The sequence below is a fragment of the Eptatretus burgeri genome, chromosome 3 (genome assembly GCF_056783735.1).
Source record: "Eptatretus burgeri isolate ZD-2024b chromosome 3, Ebu_testis_v1, whole genome shotgun sequence".
Classification (NCBI taxonomy): domain Eukaryota; kingdom Metazoa; phylum Chordata; class Myxini; order Myxiniformes; family Myxinidae; genus Eptatretus; species Eptatretus burgeri.
This window is the reverse complement of record NC_140963.1, coordinates 133,792,444-133,810,618: the sequence shown is the minus strand read 5'-3', so window position 1 is coordinate 133,810,618 and position 18,175 is coordinate 133,792,444. Positions and strand designations below refer to the sequence as shown.

Below are 18,175 nucleotides of genomic sequence, written 5' to 3'. Positions count from 1 at the left end.
GATACAGCTGTGAGAAATGGTGCTGTCTTCACATATTTATCTCGAGCAGCTGGTGCCTGAGATATGCCTTTGAACAGAGATGTCTTCCCTTCATTGTTGTATGTCTGCTCCAGGGCCATGTCACTCCAAACACCATTGAATTTTCCTTTGGAAGAGTGAACTGTGAAGTACCCAACCTGGATCCAGCAAACCTTAACCGAACTGTGTTCAATAGAGTAAGAGGATTTTGGGGGTAGGGGTAACTTTGGTTGACAAAAATGTTAATTTTCTCTTTAAAAATTGATATAACTCAATAAAATTTGCTGTTTTAATTAGCAATGGATACCATGTTCATATCACATTAAGAGAAAGTAGTATTCTAATGCATCATCTGCCTATGATAAGAAAAGTTCTAAAGGCCATCTTCAAAAAACGTTATTTTTAAGGCATTTTTCACAAAATTATGTACTTTTACGAGGTTTACTTCCACAAAGGCAATTTTTTTTTGTCATTTTACAATGCACTGATTGAATTCTTACATTTAGTTCACATTTATTTTTAATGAATGTGATTTTTTTAATATTTTTAGAAATTGTATTGACAATTGCTGTTTCATCAAATTTTTCAAATCTTCCTCAAAACAAAAACGTCCGCCAAAATTTTTCGCAAGAGCTTATGAATTGCCAACATTGGTTTTCATGAACTGCAAACATATATCTAAACATCCTGGGGGTGTAAAATTTTATAGCAGAGGCTTTAAGGTCCAACCCTAAAAGAGCCTCGTACACAGGTTGGCTCCCGGACTATGAAGTGTATTCGATTCTTTCAGGTGTAAAAATGAATGACAGAAGTAAGTCAGTTCAGGCAGATTCTCCCCCCTCTCAAGTCAAGTCAATCCTCCCAAGTCAATCAAGTCAAGGCATAAGTAAGTCCCTCCACACCTTCTCCCACCTCTCTTCCCCTACCTCCCTCCTATCCCTTGTACACAATCCTCTCCCTCCCCTCTGTACAGTCTGTGCATGATGGGGGGGGGGAGAGGAGAGAGGACAGAGAGAGGGGTGTGAGAACGGACAGCGTGGGAGGAGGTCAATCAAGGGGGGGGGGGGAGAATTGAGATCTTCAAGCCACATTTTACGTGACGTGGAATTACAAATTGGATTTCACATGTGCATGGACATGTATTCACATATTATGTCAGGTCAGGTCAGGTATGGGAGCATGTACCAGAACAGCGCGTCGCTGCGTCCACTTTCCGCCAGTACTCCAGGGGCCTCCGTCTGGCCATCCCCCAGGCAGATGCCAGGCCCATCCCCATCTCCTTGAGATGATGGTCAACCTGCTGCAACCATGAGGCACGTGGTTGGCCCACTGGCCTCCTCCACTCATGAGACTCCCTCGCTGAGAGAATCTGGTGAGCAGGATCAGCGTCAGGAAAACAAGCCACATGTCCATACAGCCGCAGCTGACGCTCACGGACTATGCAGGTAGCAAATCTCATCCGAGTCTCTCTCAGCAACCGCTCGTTGGACACAAAATCCGACCAGCGATAGCCAAGGATTCTCCGAAGAGACCTGGTACCAAAGGAATTAAGTCTCCGTCTCAGATCCTTGGTCAAAGTCCAAGTCTCGCACCCATAGAGCAACACTGGAAGTACCAAGGACCTGAAGACTCGGACTTTCGTCCTCCCGCACAGGTACCGGCAGCGCCACACCCCATGATCCAGTGAATCCATGACTCCCCAGGCCCGACCCAGACGTCTATTGACCTCCGGCTCACAACCTGCGGAGACATGAATATCACTGCCAAGGTAAGTGAATCTATCCACGACCTCAACATCCTCACCACAAACAGACACAGACAGGACAGCAGCATCCAAGATGTCACCGAAAGCCTGGATCTTAGTTTTGACCCAAGAAATCCGTAATCCCAATGGCTCCGACTCCTCATTCAGCACCTCGAGGGCCCCCAAGAGGATGTCTAAAGTCTCCGCAAAGATGACTGCATCATCTGCAAAATCAAGGTCCGACATCTTGACATTGCCAAACGATGCACCGCAACTTGATCTCTCCGACATCCTCCCAAAAATCCAGTCCATACAAGTGCTGAAAAGTGTGGGGGCAAGTACACATCCATGACGGACTCCAGTAACAACTGGAAATAAATCAGAGATGGTACCACCACACTTCACAGCACTCTCAGTACCAGAGTAGAGTTCAGACATCAGATTGATCAGTTTCGGTGGCACCCCACGAAGACCAAGAATCCTCCAGAGGACATCCCGATTCACTGAATCGAACGCTTTACAGAGATCAACATAGGCTGCAAGCAGCCCCTGCCGAAACTCTCGTCTGCGTTCGGTGAGGACACGAAGTGCAAGGATACGGTCAATCGTTGACCTCTTTGGTGTAAAGCCTGACTGCTCTGGACGCTGGTGCTCAAGCAGATGGTGGCGAACCCTATCGAGAATTATCCGAGCAAAGACCTTGCCCGGCACTGAGAGCAGCGTCACCCCTCGGTAGTTGTTGCAGTCTCGGCGATCACCCTTCCCTTTCCAGAGAGGGACAACAAGGCCCCTCTTCCAGTCAGTTGGGATGATGCCTGTGTTCCAGGCAGAGCACAAAACTGCATGCAACGACACAAGTGCAGCATTTCCACCAGCCGTGAGAGGTTCGGCATGGATGCCACAGATCCCTGGAGCTTTGCCCCGTTTCAACTGGTTCACCGCAGCCCGTGTTTCCACAAGCGATGGTGGACCACAGTTGATTCGAAGGTCAGCAACAGGGATTGTAACACCCTTGACGTCCAACTCGACAGCTGGGGGATCAGCCTGGTACAACCGCTCAAAGTAACCGGCCCAGCGGGCCTTCACTTCAGACTCCTCTGTCAAGAGCCTACCACTCTCTGCTCGAACTGCAGTGCTCCGAGGGATGGGCTTGGATGAACGTAATGCGCGAATTCCCCTGTAAGCGGGACGAGAATCACCTGTCCACAGGTGATGCTCCATCCCCTCACAGATTCCTCGCACGTAGGCCTCCTTGTCCACCCTCAGTGCACGTACAGTTTTACGTCTCAGCTCCCTGAACAGCTCAGCTCTGCCATTCAACCTGGCCCTGCGACTCTGGTCAATGGTATCCAGTGTCCCTTGAGAGACAAAATTCTTCTTTGCCCTGCGGTGAACTCCAAGGCATCCACCGGCAACATCAAGGACGGTGGTCTTGAAGGTGCTCCACAACTCTTCAGGACCCCCCAAAGCACCCTGACCCCCCAAGTGTCCACTCAGCCTGTTCGCAAACTCCTCAGCTACTCTCTCATCCCTGAGCTTGGCAACATCCAGCCTAGGCTGGGATGGTACCATTCTCCAGGATTTGAGGTGCAGCTTTAGAGTTGCTACAACAAGCCTGTGGTCAGTATTGAGGAACTGAGCACTCTGGTAGAACCTGCAGTTCTGGATCATCCTCCAACGACCGTCAATGAGGACATGGTCAATCTCCTTTGCCACACCACCAGCGTTGGAATACCAAGTCCAGCGATGAGCTTGCAGGCGCTGAAACCATGAACCAGCCACCCTAAGTCCATGACTTCTTGCAAAGTCAAGGAACTTAGTGTTATTCTGGTTCATAGTTCCTGACCCATGGGGACCAACACACACCTCATAACCATCCCTATCAGTTCCAGTCGATGCATTGAAATCCCCCAAGACTGGAAGTGTATCTCGTCTGGGGCACTGATCAACCACAGACTCGAGTGTGGCGTAGAATGTGTCCTTCACGGTGAGATCACTCGCCTCAGTCGGAGCATAAATAGAGACCAGGGAAATGACACCTAAGGAGTGGCGAATCCTTAATCTCATAATACGCTCGTTGACCGGTGTTACCTCAATTATCATTGTGGTCAGATTATTGGACACAGCTGCAGCAACTCCTTGGGTATGGTAACCATCAGAGCGACCAGACCAATAGTAGGTGTAACCACCCACCATTATCTCGCCGCAATCCGGTCTCCGAACCTCAGAGAGAGCTGCAATCCCGATGTCCAAACGCTTGAGCTCAGATGATAACAGAGACAGGTGATCATCCTCTCTTAGGGATAGGACATTCCAGGCACCCACCCGAAGGGACTGCCTCAGGTTAACCCAAGGAGACCACCGTCTGGTGGACGACACCTCAGCACCACTCCGACACACTCTCCCGCAATCTGACCCAGGGATGTTACCCCGTGGTTTCCCTCCTATCAAAGATTGGGGGTCCCGAAGGCTTTGCCCCAATCCTGTCATCCGGTGAGCTGCCCTGCGAAGGGAAGCTGCACAGGAGGTACTCCCACGGAGTGGGTTTTCAGATTTTTTTGCGTTTTTGCGTTTTGCGGAATGAAGGGTTTTACGGTGGCCGGAGTGCAAATCCTGCCACCAACCTCCTAATAAGAAGTAACCCAACTGCAGGAGGACGTCCGCAGACACAGTTGGGCACTAGATATGGATGGCCGTTGGCTCACAAGGAGCTCCTCCGCCCTTTGACAGGTTTTGTTTTTAATCCTGCTGGGTGTCCATATCCAACACCCTCCTCACCAGAAAACCTGGTGGGGGAGATGGTTTAGTCGCCGACAACCCGACCATGGAACAGGTTAGTACAGGTTTACATGGTACCTGTAGCAGGTCACAGATCGGACCTGATCTGACTGACATATTATGTGAAGGAAATAAATTGTGCAGATTTCATCATTTTTGGATCTGACGAATTGCCAGTCACCATTTTTGTAAAACTCTGTGCAGCATCTTACTCAAGATGTCCAAATGTCAGACATGTCCATGATGCCCGTGGGTTAACCACACGTGCCCCACTAGTCATGTATATCCTCCACCAGTCTTTCCATCCTTCGGTCCATCCCTGTCTATCCATCTGGACAGGGCTTCAAAGTCAAATTGCCTCCATTTTGTTTGTCAGGCCTCACAGGCCTCTTTTCTGAGGCTCTCGCTTTTTGACACTCACAGATTTATTTCAACTCTAATTCGATGTCTGATTTCATTTTTCAAAGTCACTGAGATGATTTAAAAGTCTGTTGCAATAAACGAAAAGAAAATTGTACGAAATTTGGAGTTTTTCAACAAAAATGCATTTTGAGTGAAAATAGGCCTTTTTTCAATCTCAAGATTGTAATATAAAGTCCATTCAGACTCCCTCATGGCTTTATCTTAAATCTAATTTCATTCTTCATAGTCGCTGAGATGGTTTAAGATTCGGTTGCAAAAAAAAAAACAGGAAGAAAATTAGACGAATGTTGAGGTTTCAAAAGTGAAAACTCATTTGAATGGCTATTTCTGGTCGGGCACAATGCGGGGAGTGGTAATGGAGAGTGACGGGAGGAGAGCAGAGTGGGAGGGAGGAAGGGTGATTGTGGAGAGGGTGTGCAATAGCTGCGTGCATAAAGCAGCTCTGAAACCATCTTCCACCAGCCACACATAAAACAGCTCTACGCAAACATAAACCACCTCCAGCCATACATATACCATCTCCCACCTGCCGTGTGCATAAAGCAGCTCTACGCACACATAAACCACCTCCAGACACGCATAAACCATCTCCCACCATCCATCCATTGGGACCATACTCTGTGCAGAGCGTTGCTGCTGCCTAAGGAGTCTCCTTGGCTATTGGGCACAATCCTGGATGGGTCGCCACTCCGACACAATATACCAGCAAGCTGGCATTCATTTTGCCGACCTCAGAAGGCCACGCATAAAGCAGCTCTACGCACACATAAACCACCTCCGGACACACATAAACCATCTCCTACCAGCCTCGTGCATAAAGCAGCTCTAAACCATCTCCTACCAGCTGCGCATAAAGCAGCTCTATGTGTGCATAAACCATTCCCTACTACCATCCCCCACAAATAATGCTCACAATACCCACCCCTCCTCCATCTAACCACAAACCCCTGCACGGCTACTTATGTGCAGCGTGCCCTGGGTCTCATTCGTTCTTCTCGTCCCACTGTCTTGACCTCCTGTAATTCCTTGCGCTTATGGAATTTTTTGCCCTGATTTGTTCATCCTGCAGCCTTGACCTGCTGTAATTCCTTGCGCTCGTGGACTTTTTGCACTCATTGTTCGATCATGGGTCTTAAGTGCAAAAGTACTGCAGGAGATGCGTCTGCTCACAAGAGGTAGAAAATGGCATGAGCCTGAGCCAGAAAATGGAGCTACAAGAACGAGACCAGCTATCAAGAGGTGAGAGTGCAGCTTCTGTGGGCAGGAATTATTGTGTGAACGAGTCGAGTGTCCATTTATAAAAAAATGAATGAGAAGGCAATTCACTAAAGTGTCATGGCTGGCGCAGTACCTGGCACGAAAGTGGTTACCAATGTCAGGGGTTTTCACATACAAACAATGGAGAAGGCATTGAATGTGTGGTTGGAGGACAATTCCCAGAAAAATGTGCCTTTAAGTGGACCTCGGATTCATGAAGAGGCAAAGCAAATGTATGATCATCTGGTTGGCACAGGTGGTGCTGCAAACAAGAGTGATGCAGGTACGAGCAATGCACTTAGTGATGCGGGTACTCGTGATGCAGGTTCAAGGGGCCCCAGTCCCTTCCAAGCTAGCAGGGGCTGGTTTGACTGCATCAAGAAGCGGTATGGTCTCCACAATGTAAAGCAACAGGCGAGCATGCCTCAGTGGACCACGAGGCAGCTGAAACTTTCCCTGCTCAACTTGCACAGCTCATTGAGGAAAAGGGGTACGTGCAAGAGCAGGTCTTCAATGCCGACAAAACTGTGACCAGTTCTGGAAAAAGAAAGTCCACGAGAACTTTCATCTTGAAGCGAGAGAGGACAGCGTCGGGGTTCAAGGCTGCAAAGAACTGCATATCTCTTCTATTCTGTGCCATCACCAAAGGAGACTGCATGATCAAACTGATAATGTTGTACCATTCCCTAAACCTACTTGCTCTCAAGGGGGGAAAAAAATAAGCAAACACTGCTGGGATTTTGGAGGACCAACAGAAAGGTGTGGGTAACAGCTGCCATCTTCATGGATTGGTTGCACAACTGTTTCATTCCTCAAGTGGAGAGGTACCTGACAGAAAAGAATCTCTCCTTAAAGGTCCTCCTGCTGGTGGGCAACATTCCTGGCCACCTGAGATGCTGAAGGTGACCCAACCCAATGTTGAGGTCATCTTCCTTCCAACATCATCTTCCTGCCAACATCATCATCTTCCTGCCAACCTGTCGAGGTCATCACCCAACATCACCTGAGTGAGTGAGTCAGTGTGTGAGTGGTTTAAAAAAAAAACCTTTACATATACCCTGTAATATTGGAATGACAGCATGGCTGAGACTCCGAGAGGAATGCACACTCGTCTCAAAGCTGTTTGGCCTGGGTTTGAATCTCTGCCCAGCTGCAGTATAAACTGCATCCCAGTGTTTCATTGACAGGTTGGGTGATTCAATGTGTATCCTGTCGCTTGGATGGAGGTTAAACTGGGAATCTCATCTGCCAACATCAGTTGGTGGACGAGAAAGATCCCACGGAATCCGATGCGAAGTGTTTGCGAGTCATTGAGAGCACCATGAACAAATTCCAATCAGCTGCTATGACGAGTGCTGGGAGAGGGATGGCAAATGACCCAGCATGACCCCAGGCCTCGAAACTGCTTCGGCAGAAACAATGCTTTGTCACACAGAGTATGGCAAATCGGTTATTTAGTAGTTTCGTTTCCTAAAAACAATGGCTTCAAACATCGAGCCAATTAAAAGGCTTAACAAACCTTCCAAACAGGTGCGTTGACTTGTACAGAAAATCAATGCCTTATATGTGGGAGTTTGAGGTGAGACTTTGGCTCTCAAAATTTGCTCGTGAAAGCTGAAGATCCCACGGTGTCTTTCACAAAGAGTTGGACATTGTGTAGGGCACTCTGCGCAAATTACAAATTCCTTCCCGAACCTTCAGGCATTTCCACCACCCATGTTGGTATCAAACTGGTTCTGCAGCTCAAATGTTCCTTCGTTTGTGCTTCATAGTGAATTCACAAAGAGTATCACGTTAAAATATCCAATTCAACATCGCATACATTTCTACTATATGAAGTACAATTGACTTGAATGTTTACATTTACTGCATGTAATTGTTTATTTTATTATATTTTGTTCATGCTGAAAACGTGTGCACACACTTACCTTTGTGACGTCTTCTGAAACAGAACACAAAGGTAAAGGTGACAATCAGTAATAATCCAAGAGCAGAAACAATCACAGCTGGGATGATTATCTTTTGTTGTTGCGTTCGGCCATTCTGAGTCGTCGTTTCTGTTTGGTCTCTTGGTGTGGTTTTTGTGAAGTTTTGTACAGTTGGAGAAACAGATGAGGATGAGGATGAGGATGAGGATGACTCTGCAGTAACAAAGTGAACAAGTAAGAAGACAAAGTATTGCAATCTGACATTGTTTGTGAGTATCAGGAAAGAAAAACCACACGATAGTGTAACCTGTATACAAAGGTTAAGTTACAAGTACTTGAGAAAACAAAAAAGAAAAGAAAGGCAACAGCAACACAAAGGGTGGTTTTTCAGCCAAAATGTACCGTCGTGTCCAGTGGGTCTGCCCCTACCTGGACAGATGGCCAAACAGTTCTCTTGGAGGCTTACAGCTGAGATTCTCAGAGATTATGGCGAGTGCGGGAAGGAAAGAGCGGCAAAGGAAGGAGGCACACGGGTTGTACTTGAACCGACAACAGACACACGGACACCAGTAAATTAAATAAATAATGTTTTAATAAACAGAACATCAACAGTTATAATGGAAATAAATCAAGATGTGAGATAACCTCAATCTAATTCTGAGGTGCCTCCACACAGACTTAAATGCAAACAAGTGGACAGAATAAAACAAAAAAAAAAATTACTTTCGGTGTCTTGAAAGTCACCAAACCACTTTGTCACTGCGCGGGAAAATGCGCCCAAAATGGCGCGCAGCCGCTCTTTGGGTGGGCAAACATATGGGAGGGAATTCGGGCGGCGATACTCAATGCCAAGGCACAGAGACCGCCGTCCAGCTTCTTGCGTCAATCGGCCTCACCGACGCCGCTGCTTTGCAGAATGGCGCTGTCTCTTTCCCCCGATGGTTCAACATGAGGCTTCGAGGCTGGTCTCACACGATTCAGCCCAACAGTTGATGACTAGCATCTTGCTCCGTCATGCGGGCAAATTCACAGCACGACACGATAATTGTTGCTGTATTTTGTCATGTCCAGACGTAGCCAGCCAGCGAGACCACCTCACTCGGTCGCGTGCTCCAACAACTGTGTCTTCCTCGTTCTCCTTTCAGAACACCGATTCTATCTCAATCCTCCCATCTCTGCCGAATCTTCTGCCTCACTTGCTTCTGTCTCGTCTCTCTGGTCATGTTCCAACCACCGATTCTATCCCAAACTTGGTCCGCTCGCCACAAAATAGCGTGACCTTTTTCTCTCCTCCTGTAACAAGCGGCTTCCCCGTTCTCTTCCAGAGACGCGCTCCTCTCCCTCATACTAACGGCATGTCCATTAATCATCCACTCCAGTGGGTGGCCCGCTCGCTGTCCCCCTGGAGGCAGGGCTTTTTGCCTGTTTGGACGTGCAGCTCGGTTGTTGTTTTAAGGACGTGATCCCTCTTTATCACCGGTCTTGATATACAAAAACATCGGAAAAGGTCACAGGGGGCAATCATATACTGGGGGAAATTATTCTTAATCCCTTCCTAATTAACACGGCACCACCCCTTGTGTGGTGACACATAACACTTAATGTCACAGTTTCCCTACTTAATTACATCGAGATATTTCCTACACGTCCACGGACCAAGCTGCTCTATACAATCCTATCTTTCCTTTGAAATTCCTCCATCTACCCCCACAAACATAACAGTACCATACAATTGTGAACACATTGTGTTAAACAAATGATATTTTTCCCAATGTACATCAAGGATCATGGTAGAGCGACACATTATCAAAAAGGTAACCAACTCACTGGTGGGGACAATGGGGACACAGTTTGATACAATAAAGTGGGGAAAAATTGATTTTTTTTTGTGGTTTGTAATATTTTTACTTCTTGTCGGGATGCCCCACGAAACATCATGGTAAGTTATTTATACATGTTAACAGGGTGCTGACCAAGGAGGAAAAACTCCTTGGGGAGGGAAGGGTCGATATTATTAGCCCATCCCCCATGAAGCAGGAGACTGGGTTTTGTAATCACTTGTATGTGTTTGTCCGGGCTGTAGCTTTTTTACCACTTGAACTTTTGTTTTCAAATTTTCAACAAAGCTTTACAATGAGAATATGGAGAAGAGAAATGAATAATTTGGTCAAAATGTCAGTGTCACATAAAATTGTCAATTGACCTGAAATTTTAATTATCATTTGAGCTTTTATCATCAAATTTTCAACATAGCTTTATAATGATAATATGGAGAATACAAGATAAGAATTTGGTCAAAAGGGCAAAAGTACTGTTTCGCATATGGAAGAAGAAGAAGTCCAAATGCAAAACGGATGGGCTTTCCATTTTCAGATACTTTCTTGTTGGTGTTAATATTGTTTCGTAACAACATCACTGTTACGCTGTTATCATTCATGTTGTTATTAGTTTTGTTATTCAAAGCAGCATTGGAGAAACGCCACTATTTGCTATCTTAACACGGATATACTGTACACCTTAATACCGATTTTGCCCAAAGTGGAAAACCCCCTTGGGAGGGGGGCAAATGAAGTGGGTACAACCTCCATCGTGTGACCCTCAGTCCTCCTCTCAAGTTTGGTTGAGATTGGATAAGTAACAACCGAATGTATCATGATCAAAAAAGCAGACAGACGGACACCAAAGTGTGTATTTTAGTATGATGATAAGAAAAACAATGAATCATCAAGGCACTTCCGTGGAACACTCCATTTTCCACTGGGAGAGTGCAGTAGTGTGGCGTACAGAACATAGCATAGTGTAGAGGTGTTGTGTAGCAAAGACAGCTCACACGAAGGATCTTTCACTCATCCACTTTTAATCACGTCTCCTGCTCCACACACTCGACAGCCCGATAATGTCACTCTCGGTTCACCTGTCAGTTCTGGTTCATCATGCATTCATTATTCATGGAACTCCCAATACCACAAGAGGGTTCTATTCCTTTTTGTTTGTATGCAGCATAAGACTGCAGGGAAGCATCATTGGCAGAGAGCATGACTGTGTCGCTGATGCAGTGCCCTTTGCTGGTTAGGACAGGAATTTAGCATTTGGTCATGGTGCCGGCGATAGCTCACCCTCTTTTTAAGGACACCATGGAATATTTAACGTCCACCAACGAATGCTGGCAGATGAGACGCTCGTTTAACATCCACCCAATGGACAGAACACATATTGATGAATCACCCAGCATGTGAAACACCAGAATGACAATTTATAGCTGGGTCAGGATTCAAACCAAGGCTGGAGCAGTTTAGAGGTGAGTGTAAGTACTTCGAGGCCAACCTTTCAGCCCTAGGGTTCCATTGATAGCATCACATTGACCGCAGGGAATCAGAAAGCCAGGTATGAAGATACCCTTGTAGGTCACAGGCTTGGGAAACCTGAGCAAGATGACAGACTGTGTTGAGTGCCCGATATATTGTTGTGGGCCGGGGGTCGGTGGCGAGAAACGGCCGCCAGATGGAGCAGTAGAGCCGTCTCCCACCGAACACCCGGAATTTAGGTCGTGACTCTCGGACAATTCCGAAGGTCACGGGTCACTTAAGGACCATGATCATCAATTCTCTGAACCGCATGGGGTCGGGTTAATAGCCAACTTTCAATATACCTAAATACCCACGTTGTCAAATTACTGGGGAAGTCACACCCTCAACGGACTCTGTCGAACCGGGTCGCTCTGGCGACCTCGGTCCGGTGTAACCGAGCAGAATTACGAAAGTCTGTTGGTTCAAACGACAACTTACAGCCCAATCGGCTTACTGGTTCTCAAGCACGAACCGTGCTGAGTCAATAATAGAAAGCATGACAACGAGCTGGTGCATTGAACAATCGGGGTTTGTATATAATGGGGCAGGGGAGCACAAAGAGCAGAGTTAAAACCGGATATAATATGAGAAATGCAATTTACAATGAACACAGGCACTTAACAGTTTATACTTACAGACGAGGCCCACGGACGGACACACACACACACACACACACACACACACACACACACACACACACACACACACACACACACACACACACACACACACACACACACACACACACACACACACACACACACACACACACACACACACGGAATTGACCCCGTCGGGTCTTTATTGGACCCTCCAGCCGAGGAGGATAGTTCAGCTGGGGGAACAGAGCCTGGCCGGGTACCTTTCCACCTCGTGTGGTCACACCAACTCCAACCCACCACAGTGGTACTCAAACCCACGACCTGAAATCCACGAGCCCACGATCCTGGCTGCTCGACCACCACTACCACGAGGAGCCCCGCAAAAGACGGCAGACCACAACCGCTGACGATGACAGCTCCAACGACGCACACCAAGAGCAATGGCCACGATGACTGCCCTACTCTTCTCTTGACGACCACTCTACTCTTTCTTTTTGTGAGGTCCGAGGGATTTCTTCCCCTCCCACTCGCCTCATAGTCAGGTCAGGTTAGATCTGTGACCTGCTACAGGTACCATGTAAACCTGTACTAACCTGTTCCATGGTCGGGTTGTCGGCGACTAAACCATCTCCCCCACCAGGTTTTCGGATATGGACACCCAGCAGGATTAAAAACAAAACCTGTCAAAGGGCGGAGGAGCTCCTTGTGAGCCAATGGCCATCCATATCTAGTGCCCAACTGTGTCTGCGGATGTCCTCCTGCAGTTGGGTAAGTTTTTATTAGGAAGGTAGTGGCAGGATTTGCACTCCCGCCACCGTAAAACCCTTCATTCCGCAAAACACAAAAACGTAAAATAATCTGAAAACCCACTCCGTGGGAGTACCTCCTGTGCAGCTTCCCTTTGCAGGGCTGCTCACCGGATGACAGAATTGGGGCAAAGCCTTCGGGACCCCTAATATTTGATGATAGGAGGGAAACCAGGGGGTAACATTCCGAGGTCAGATTGCGGGAGAGTGTGTCGGAGTGGTGCTGAGGTGTCGTCCACCAGACGGTGGTCTCCTTGGGTTAACCTGAGGCGGTTCCTTCGGGTGGGTGCCTGGAATGTCCTATCCCGAAGAGAGGATGATCAACTTTCTCTGTTATCATCTGAGCTCAAGCGTTTGGACATCGGTATTGCAGCACTCTGAGGTTCGGATACCAGATTGCGGCGAGATAATGGTGGGTGGTTTCACCTACTATTGGTCTGGTCGCCCTGATCGTAACCATACCCAAGGAGTTGCTGTAGCTGTGTCCAATAAGCTGACCCCAATGATAATTGAGGTAACACCGGTCAACGAGCGTATTATGAGATTAAGGATTCGTCACTCCTTAGGTGTCATTTCCCTGGTCTCTGTCTCTGCTCCGACCGAGGCGAGTGATCTCACCATGAAGGATGCGTTCTACACCACACTGGAGTCTGTGGTTGATCAGTGCCCCAGACGAGATACACTTCTCACCTTGGGGGATTTCAATGCATCGACTGGAACTGATAGGGTTGGTTATGAGACATGTGTTGGTCCCCATGGGTCAGGAACTAAGAACCAGAATAGCAGTAAGTTCCTTGACTTTGCAAGAAGTCATGGACTTCAGGTGGCTGGTTCATGGTTTCAGCACCCACAAGCTCATCGCTGGACTTGGTATTCCAACGCTGGTGGTGCGGCAAAGGAGATTGACCATGTCCTCATTGATGGTCGCTGGAGGATGATCCAGAACTGCAGGTTCTACCAGAGTGCTCAGTTCCTCAATACTGACCACCGGCTTGTTGTAGCAACTCTAAAGCTGCACCTTAAATCCTGGAGAATGGTACCATCCCAGCCTAGGCTGGATGTTGGCAAGCTCAAGGATGAGAGGGTAGCTGAGGAGTTTGCGAACAGGCTGAGTGGACATTTGGGGAGTCTGGGTGCTTTGGAGGGTCCTGAAGAGTTGTGGAGTGCCTTCAAGATGTGGAGTGAATGTCAAGATCTCGGACCTAACAACTCACCACAGGGCAAAGAAGAATTTTGTCTCTCAAGGGACACTGGATACCATTGACTCGAGTCACAGGGCCAGGCTGAATGGCAGAGCTGAGCTGTTCAGGGAGCTGAGGCGTAAAACTGTACGTGCACCAAGGGTGGACAAGAGGCCTATGTGCGAGGAATCTGTGAGGGGATAGAGCATCAACTGTGGACAGGTGATTCTCGTCCCGCTTTCAGGGGAATTCACACATTGCGTTCATCCAAGCCCATCCCTCGGAGCACTGCAGTTAGAGCAGAGAGTGATAGGCTCTTGACAGAGGAGTCTGCAGTGAAGGCCTGCTGGGCTGGTTACTTTGAGCGGTTGTACCAGGCTGATCCACCAGTTGTCGAGTTGGACGTCAGGGGTGTTACAATCCCTGTTGCCGACCCTCCAATCAACTGTGGTCCACCTTCGCTTGTGGAAACACGGGCTGCGGTGAACCGGTTGAAACGGGGTAAAGCTCCAGGGATCTGTGGCATCCATGCTGAACTTCTCATGGCTGGTGGAAATGCTGCACTAGTGTCATTGCATGCAGTTTTGTGCTCTGTCTGGAACACAGGGATCATCCCAACTGATTGTAAGAGGGGCCTTGTAGTTCCTCTCTGGAAAGGGAAGGGTGATCGCCAAGACTGCAACAACTACCGAGGGGTGACGCTGCTCTCAGTGCCGGGCAAGGTCTTTGCTCGGATAATTCTTGATAGGGTTCGCCACCATCTGCTTGAGCAGCAGCATCACGAGCAGTCAGGCTTTACACCAAAGAGGTCAACGATTGACCGTATCCTTGCTCTTCGGGTCCTCAGACGAGAACGCAGACGAGAGTTTCGGCAGGGGCTGCTTGCAGCCTATGTTGATCTCTGTAAAGCGTTCGATTCAATCATTCGGGATGTCCTCTGGAGGATTCTTGGCCACCAAAACTTATCGATCTGATGTCTGAAATCTACTCTGGTACTGAGAGTGCTGTGAAATGTGGTGGTACCATCTCTGGCTTATTTCCAGTTATTGTAGTTCGTCAGGGGTGTGTAATGGCCCCCACAGTTTTCAGCACTTGTCTGGACTGGATTTTAGGGAGGATGTCGGAAAGATCAAGCTGCGGTGCATTGTTTGGGAATGTCATGAACTCGGACCTTGATTTCGCAGATGATGCAGTCATCTTTGTGGAGACTTTAGATATCCTTTTGGGGGCCCTCAAGGTGCTGAATGAGGATGGAGCAGCTGGGATTACGGGTTTCTTAAGTCAAAACTAAGATCCAGGCTTTCAGTGACATCTTGGATGCTGCTGTCCTGTCTGTGTCTGTTTGTGGTGAGGATGTTGAGGTCGTGGAGAGATTCACATACCTTGGCAGTGATATTCATGTCTCTGCTGGCTGTGAGTCAGAGGTCAGTAGACGTCTGGGTCGGGCCTGGGGAGTCATGGATTCATTGGATCATGGGGTGTGGCACTGCCAGTACCTTTGCGGGAGGACGAAAGTCCGAGTCTTCAGGTCCTTGGTACTTCCAGTCTTGCTCTATGGATGCGAGACTTGGACTCTGACCAAGGATCTGAGACGGAGACTTAATCCCTTTAGTACCAGGTCTCTTCGGATAATCCTTTGCTCTCGCTGGTTGGATTTTGTGTCCAACGAGTGGTTGCTGAGAGAGACTCGCATGAGATTTGTTACCTGCATAGTCCGTGAGCGTCAGTTGCGGCTGCATGGACATGTGGCTCATTTTCCTGACGCTGATCCTGCTCACCTGATTCTCTCAGCGAGAGAGTCTCGTGAGTGGAGGAGGCCAATGGGCCGACCACGTCCCTCGTGGTTGCAGCAGGTTGATCAGCATCTCAAGGAGATGGGATCTCATCTCATCTGCCTGGGGGATGGCCAGACGGAGGCCCCTGGAGTACCGGTGGAAAGTGGACGCAGCGACGCGATGTTCTGGCACATGCCCATACCTGACCTGAACACTCGCCTCCTGATTGGACGGTGGCGAACGTCCCATCTGGCTGGGCGGGGCCACCCTGAGGTAACTCGTCTGCGGATTGGTCGGGGGCTTCTGAGGTACTCCTATCCCTCATTGGTTGCGCAGCACACCCATCTCGCTGGGCGGAGTCGACCTCACCCCGCCTATGCCCGTGGCCCCGAACATGCGCGTAATGGCAATGATGGAGTGAAGGGGAGATTTAATGTAAAAAACCTGACTATAAAGAAATCCGCAGCACACATGCAATTAACCCATTAGACAGAAGGACGGGACCCTGACGATAAACACATACTTATCGAAATAACTGAACTGCGGGGACTGCTGTCTGTTTGTGTGCAAATGGCTGCCAGATTCGTAACAATATATCCCAATATGGTGTCAAAGGACAACGGTTACACCTCAGTTTATCTTCGGTGATGAAATTCTGAATCGAGTTACGTGGGAAAGTAAAAAATATTCTCTTCACATACGGAGATCTGAGTGTGGCTAAAAACATGTCCCAAAGTGAAATTTCTTCCAACTTTGAACTTCGATTGGATCGACCTTTGCTCCCTGGATTATTTCACAAAAATGATCCTCAGAAACCATTTTAACTCAAATTAAATTAGTTTAATGGCATGTTCTCCAATTCAAATGACAACACGATAAATCCAGGTCGATTCAGAGAAATTAATTTCTACAATGTTATTATTTATTTATTTGTTTATTTTTGTTGTATGGATTGAGTTTAGCATTTGTGTAAATTCGGTGACATCCAAAAAAATAAATAATTTGAGTTATTTACAATAAAAAAATTGAAAATAAAAATAACTGGATGCAAGTGATGCAACATTAAGATGATGTCACAAAAGCCTCATTGTATTGTTCTGGTGCAAAAAGCCATAACTGAACCTACGCAAGGTGTTGTAATAACACGAATAACCACAACAAAAGGTCCTGAATTTCAATCTCTGGACAAATGGACCACAAGTGGTGTACAAAAACCCAAATGAGTTATGAAAAGAACATCCTCTCCTTATAACATGGAGAAATGAGGATAAAAATGAAGCAGCCACTCTGCAAGAATACAATAAAATACATAAATAAAATAATCTTTAGAACTTGTTACTTTTTTTACATGAACAAAGTCTAATAGGTAAACACCCACCAGGTGTGAATGAGAGTACAGAGAGGACCTTCTCTCTCCACATTCCATCCTCTCCCGGAACAATCAGGCACCAGTATCTCTCGAGGTCATCCCACGTTACACCAGGTGGAGGCAGCAAGCAGTGGGAACTTTCAGGGCAGGAATCCTGTCCAGGTTTCAGCGCTCCATTGTTTGTCTTTTGACTCTTCCACAGACAGGAGGCAAGGATGTCTGTCCATGTTCCGGCCACTGCGATCACCTGGTTATGGCCTTCAGTACTTTGAAACATCCACAGCAATGACGACTTGTTACTGGGGGGCTTTTGTATCTCACATGAGAGGAGAGGAGTTCCCACAAGAGGGTTGGGAACTACAATGAGAAACAAGGAAATTACAATCGTTATTTACACGAATCACATCTCTCCACATAACCTCGAGTTTATTCCGCGTTTCTATTCCCAAAATGCTTTGAAAAAAGGCATCAAATCCCCGAATGATAATCTACAAAACCCACCGTTTGGTTTCTTCGGTTCTTTTTCATCCCGAGAATCACATGACCTGGGAATCTGAAATTAAATAATAAAGAGGGAGAAACAATACCCAGATATGGTAACATGATGGTAGATTTATTAAATAATAAAGAGGGAGTAACAATACCCAGATATAGTTTCATGATGGTAGATTTATTAAATAATAAAGAGGGAGTAACAATACCCAGATATGGTTTCATGATGGTAAATTTATTAAATAATAAAGAAGTAACAATACCCAGATGCGGTAACATAATGGAAGATTTATTAAATAATAAAGAGGGAGTAACAATACCCAGGTGTGGTTTCATGATGGTAGATTTATTAAATAACAAAGAGGGAGTAACAATACCCATATGTGGTAACATGATGGTAGATTTATTAAATAATAAAGAGGGAGTAACAATACCCAGATGTGGTAACATGATGG

At 47.2% G+C, this 18,175-nt stretch overlaps 1 protein-coding gene across 7 annotated transcripts in view; it reads right to left on the bottom strand.

Annotated features, from left to right (window-relative positions):
- Nucleotides 1-18,175, bottom strand: part of LOC147031012 (uncharacterized) — a 105,797-nt gene that overhangs the window by 39,705 nt on the left and 47,917 nt on the right. For all 7 annotated transcript variants that reach the window (XM_085875683.1, XM_085875682.1, XM_085875677.1 and 4 more), the window contains 3 exons: nucleotides 17,730-17,781; nucleotides 17,238-17,585; nucleotides 8,149-8,361 (listed from right to left, as the gene is read on the bottom strand). In XM_085875683.1, the coding sequence (XP_085731809.1) occupies nucleotides 8,149-8,361; nucleotides 17,238-17,585; nucleotides 17,730-17,781 (613 nt within the window). The remainder of the gene's footprint in view (nucleotides 1-8,148; nucleotides 8,362-17,237; nucleotides 17,586-17,729; nucleotides 17,782-18,175) is intronic.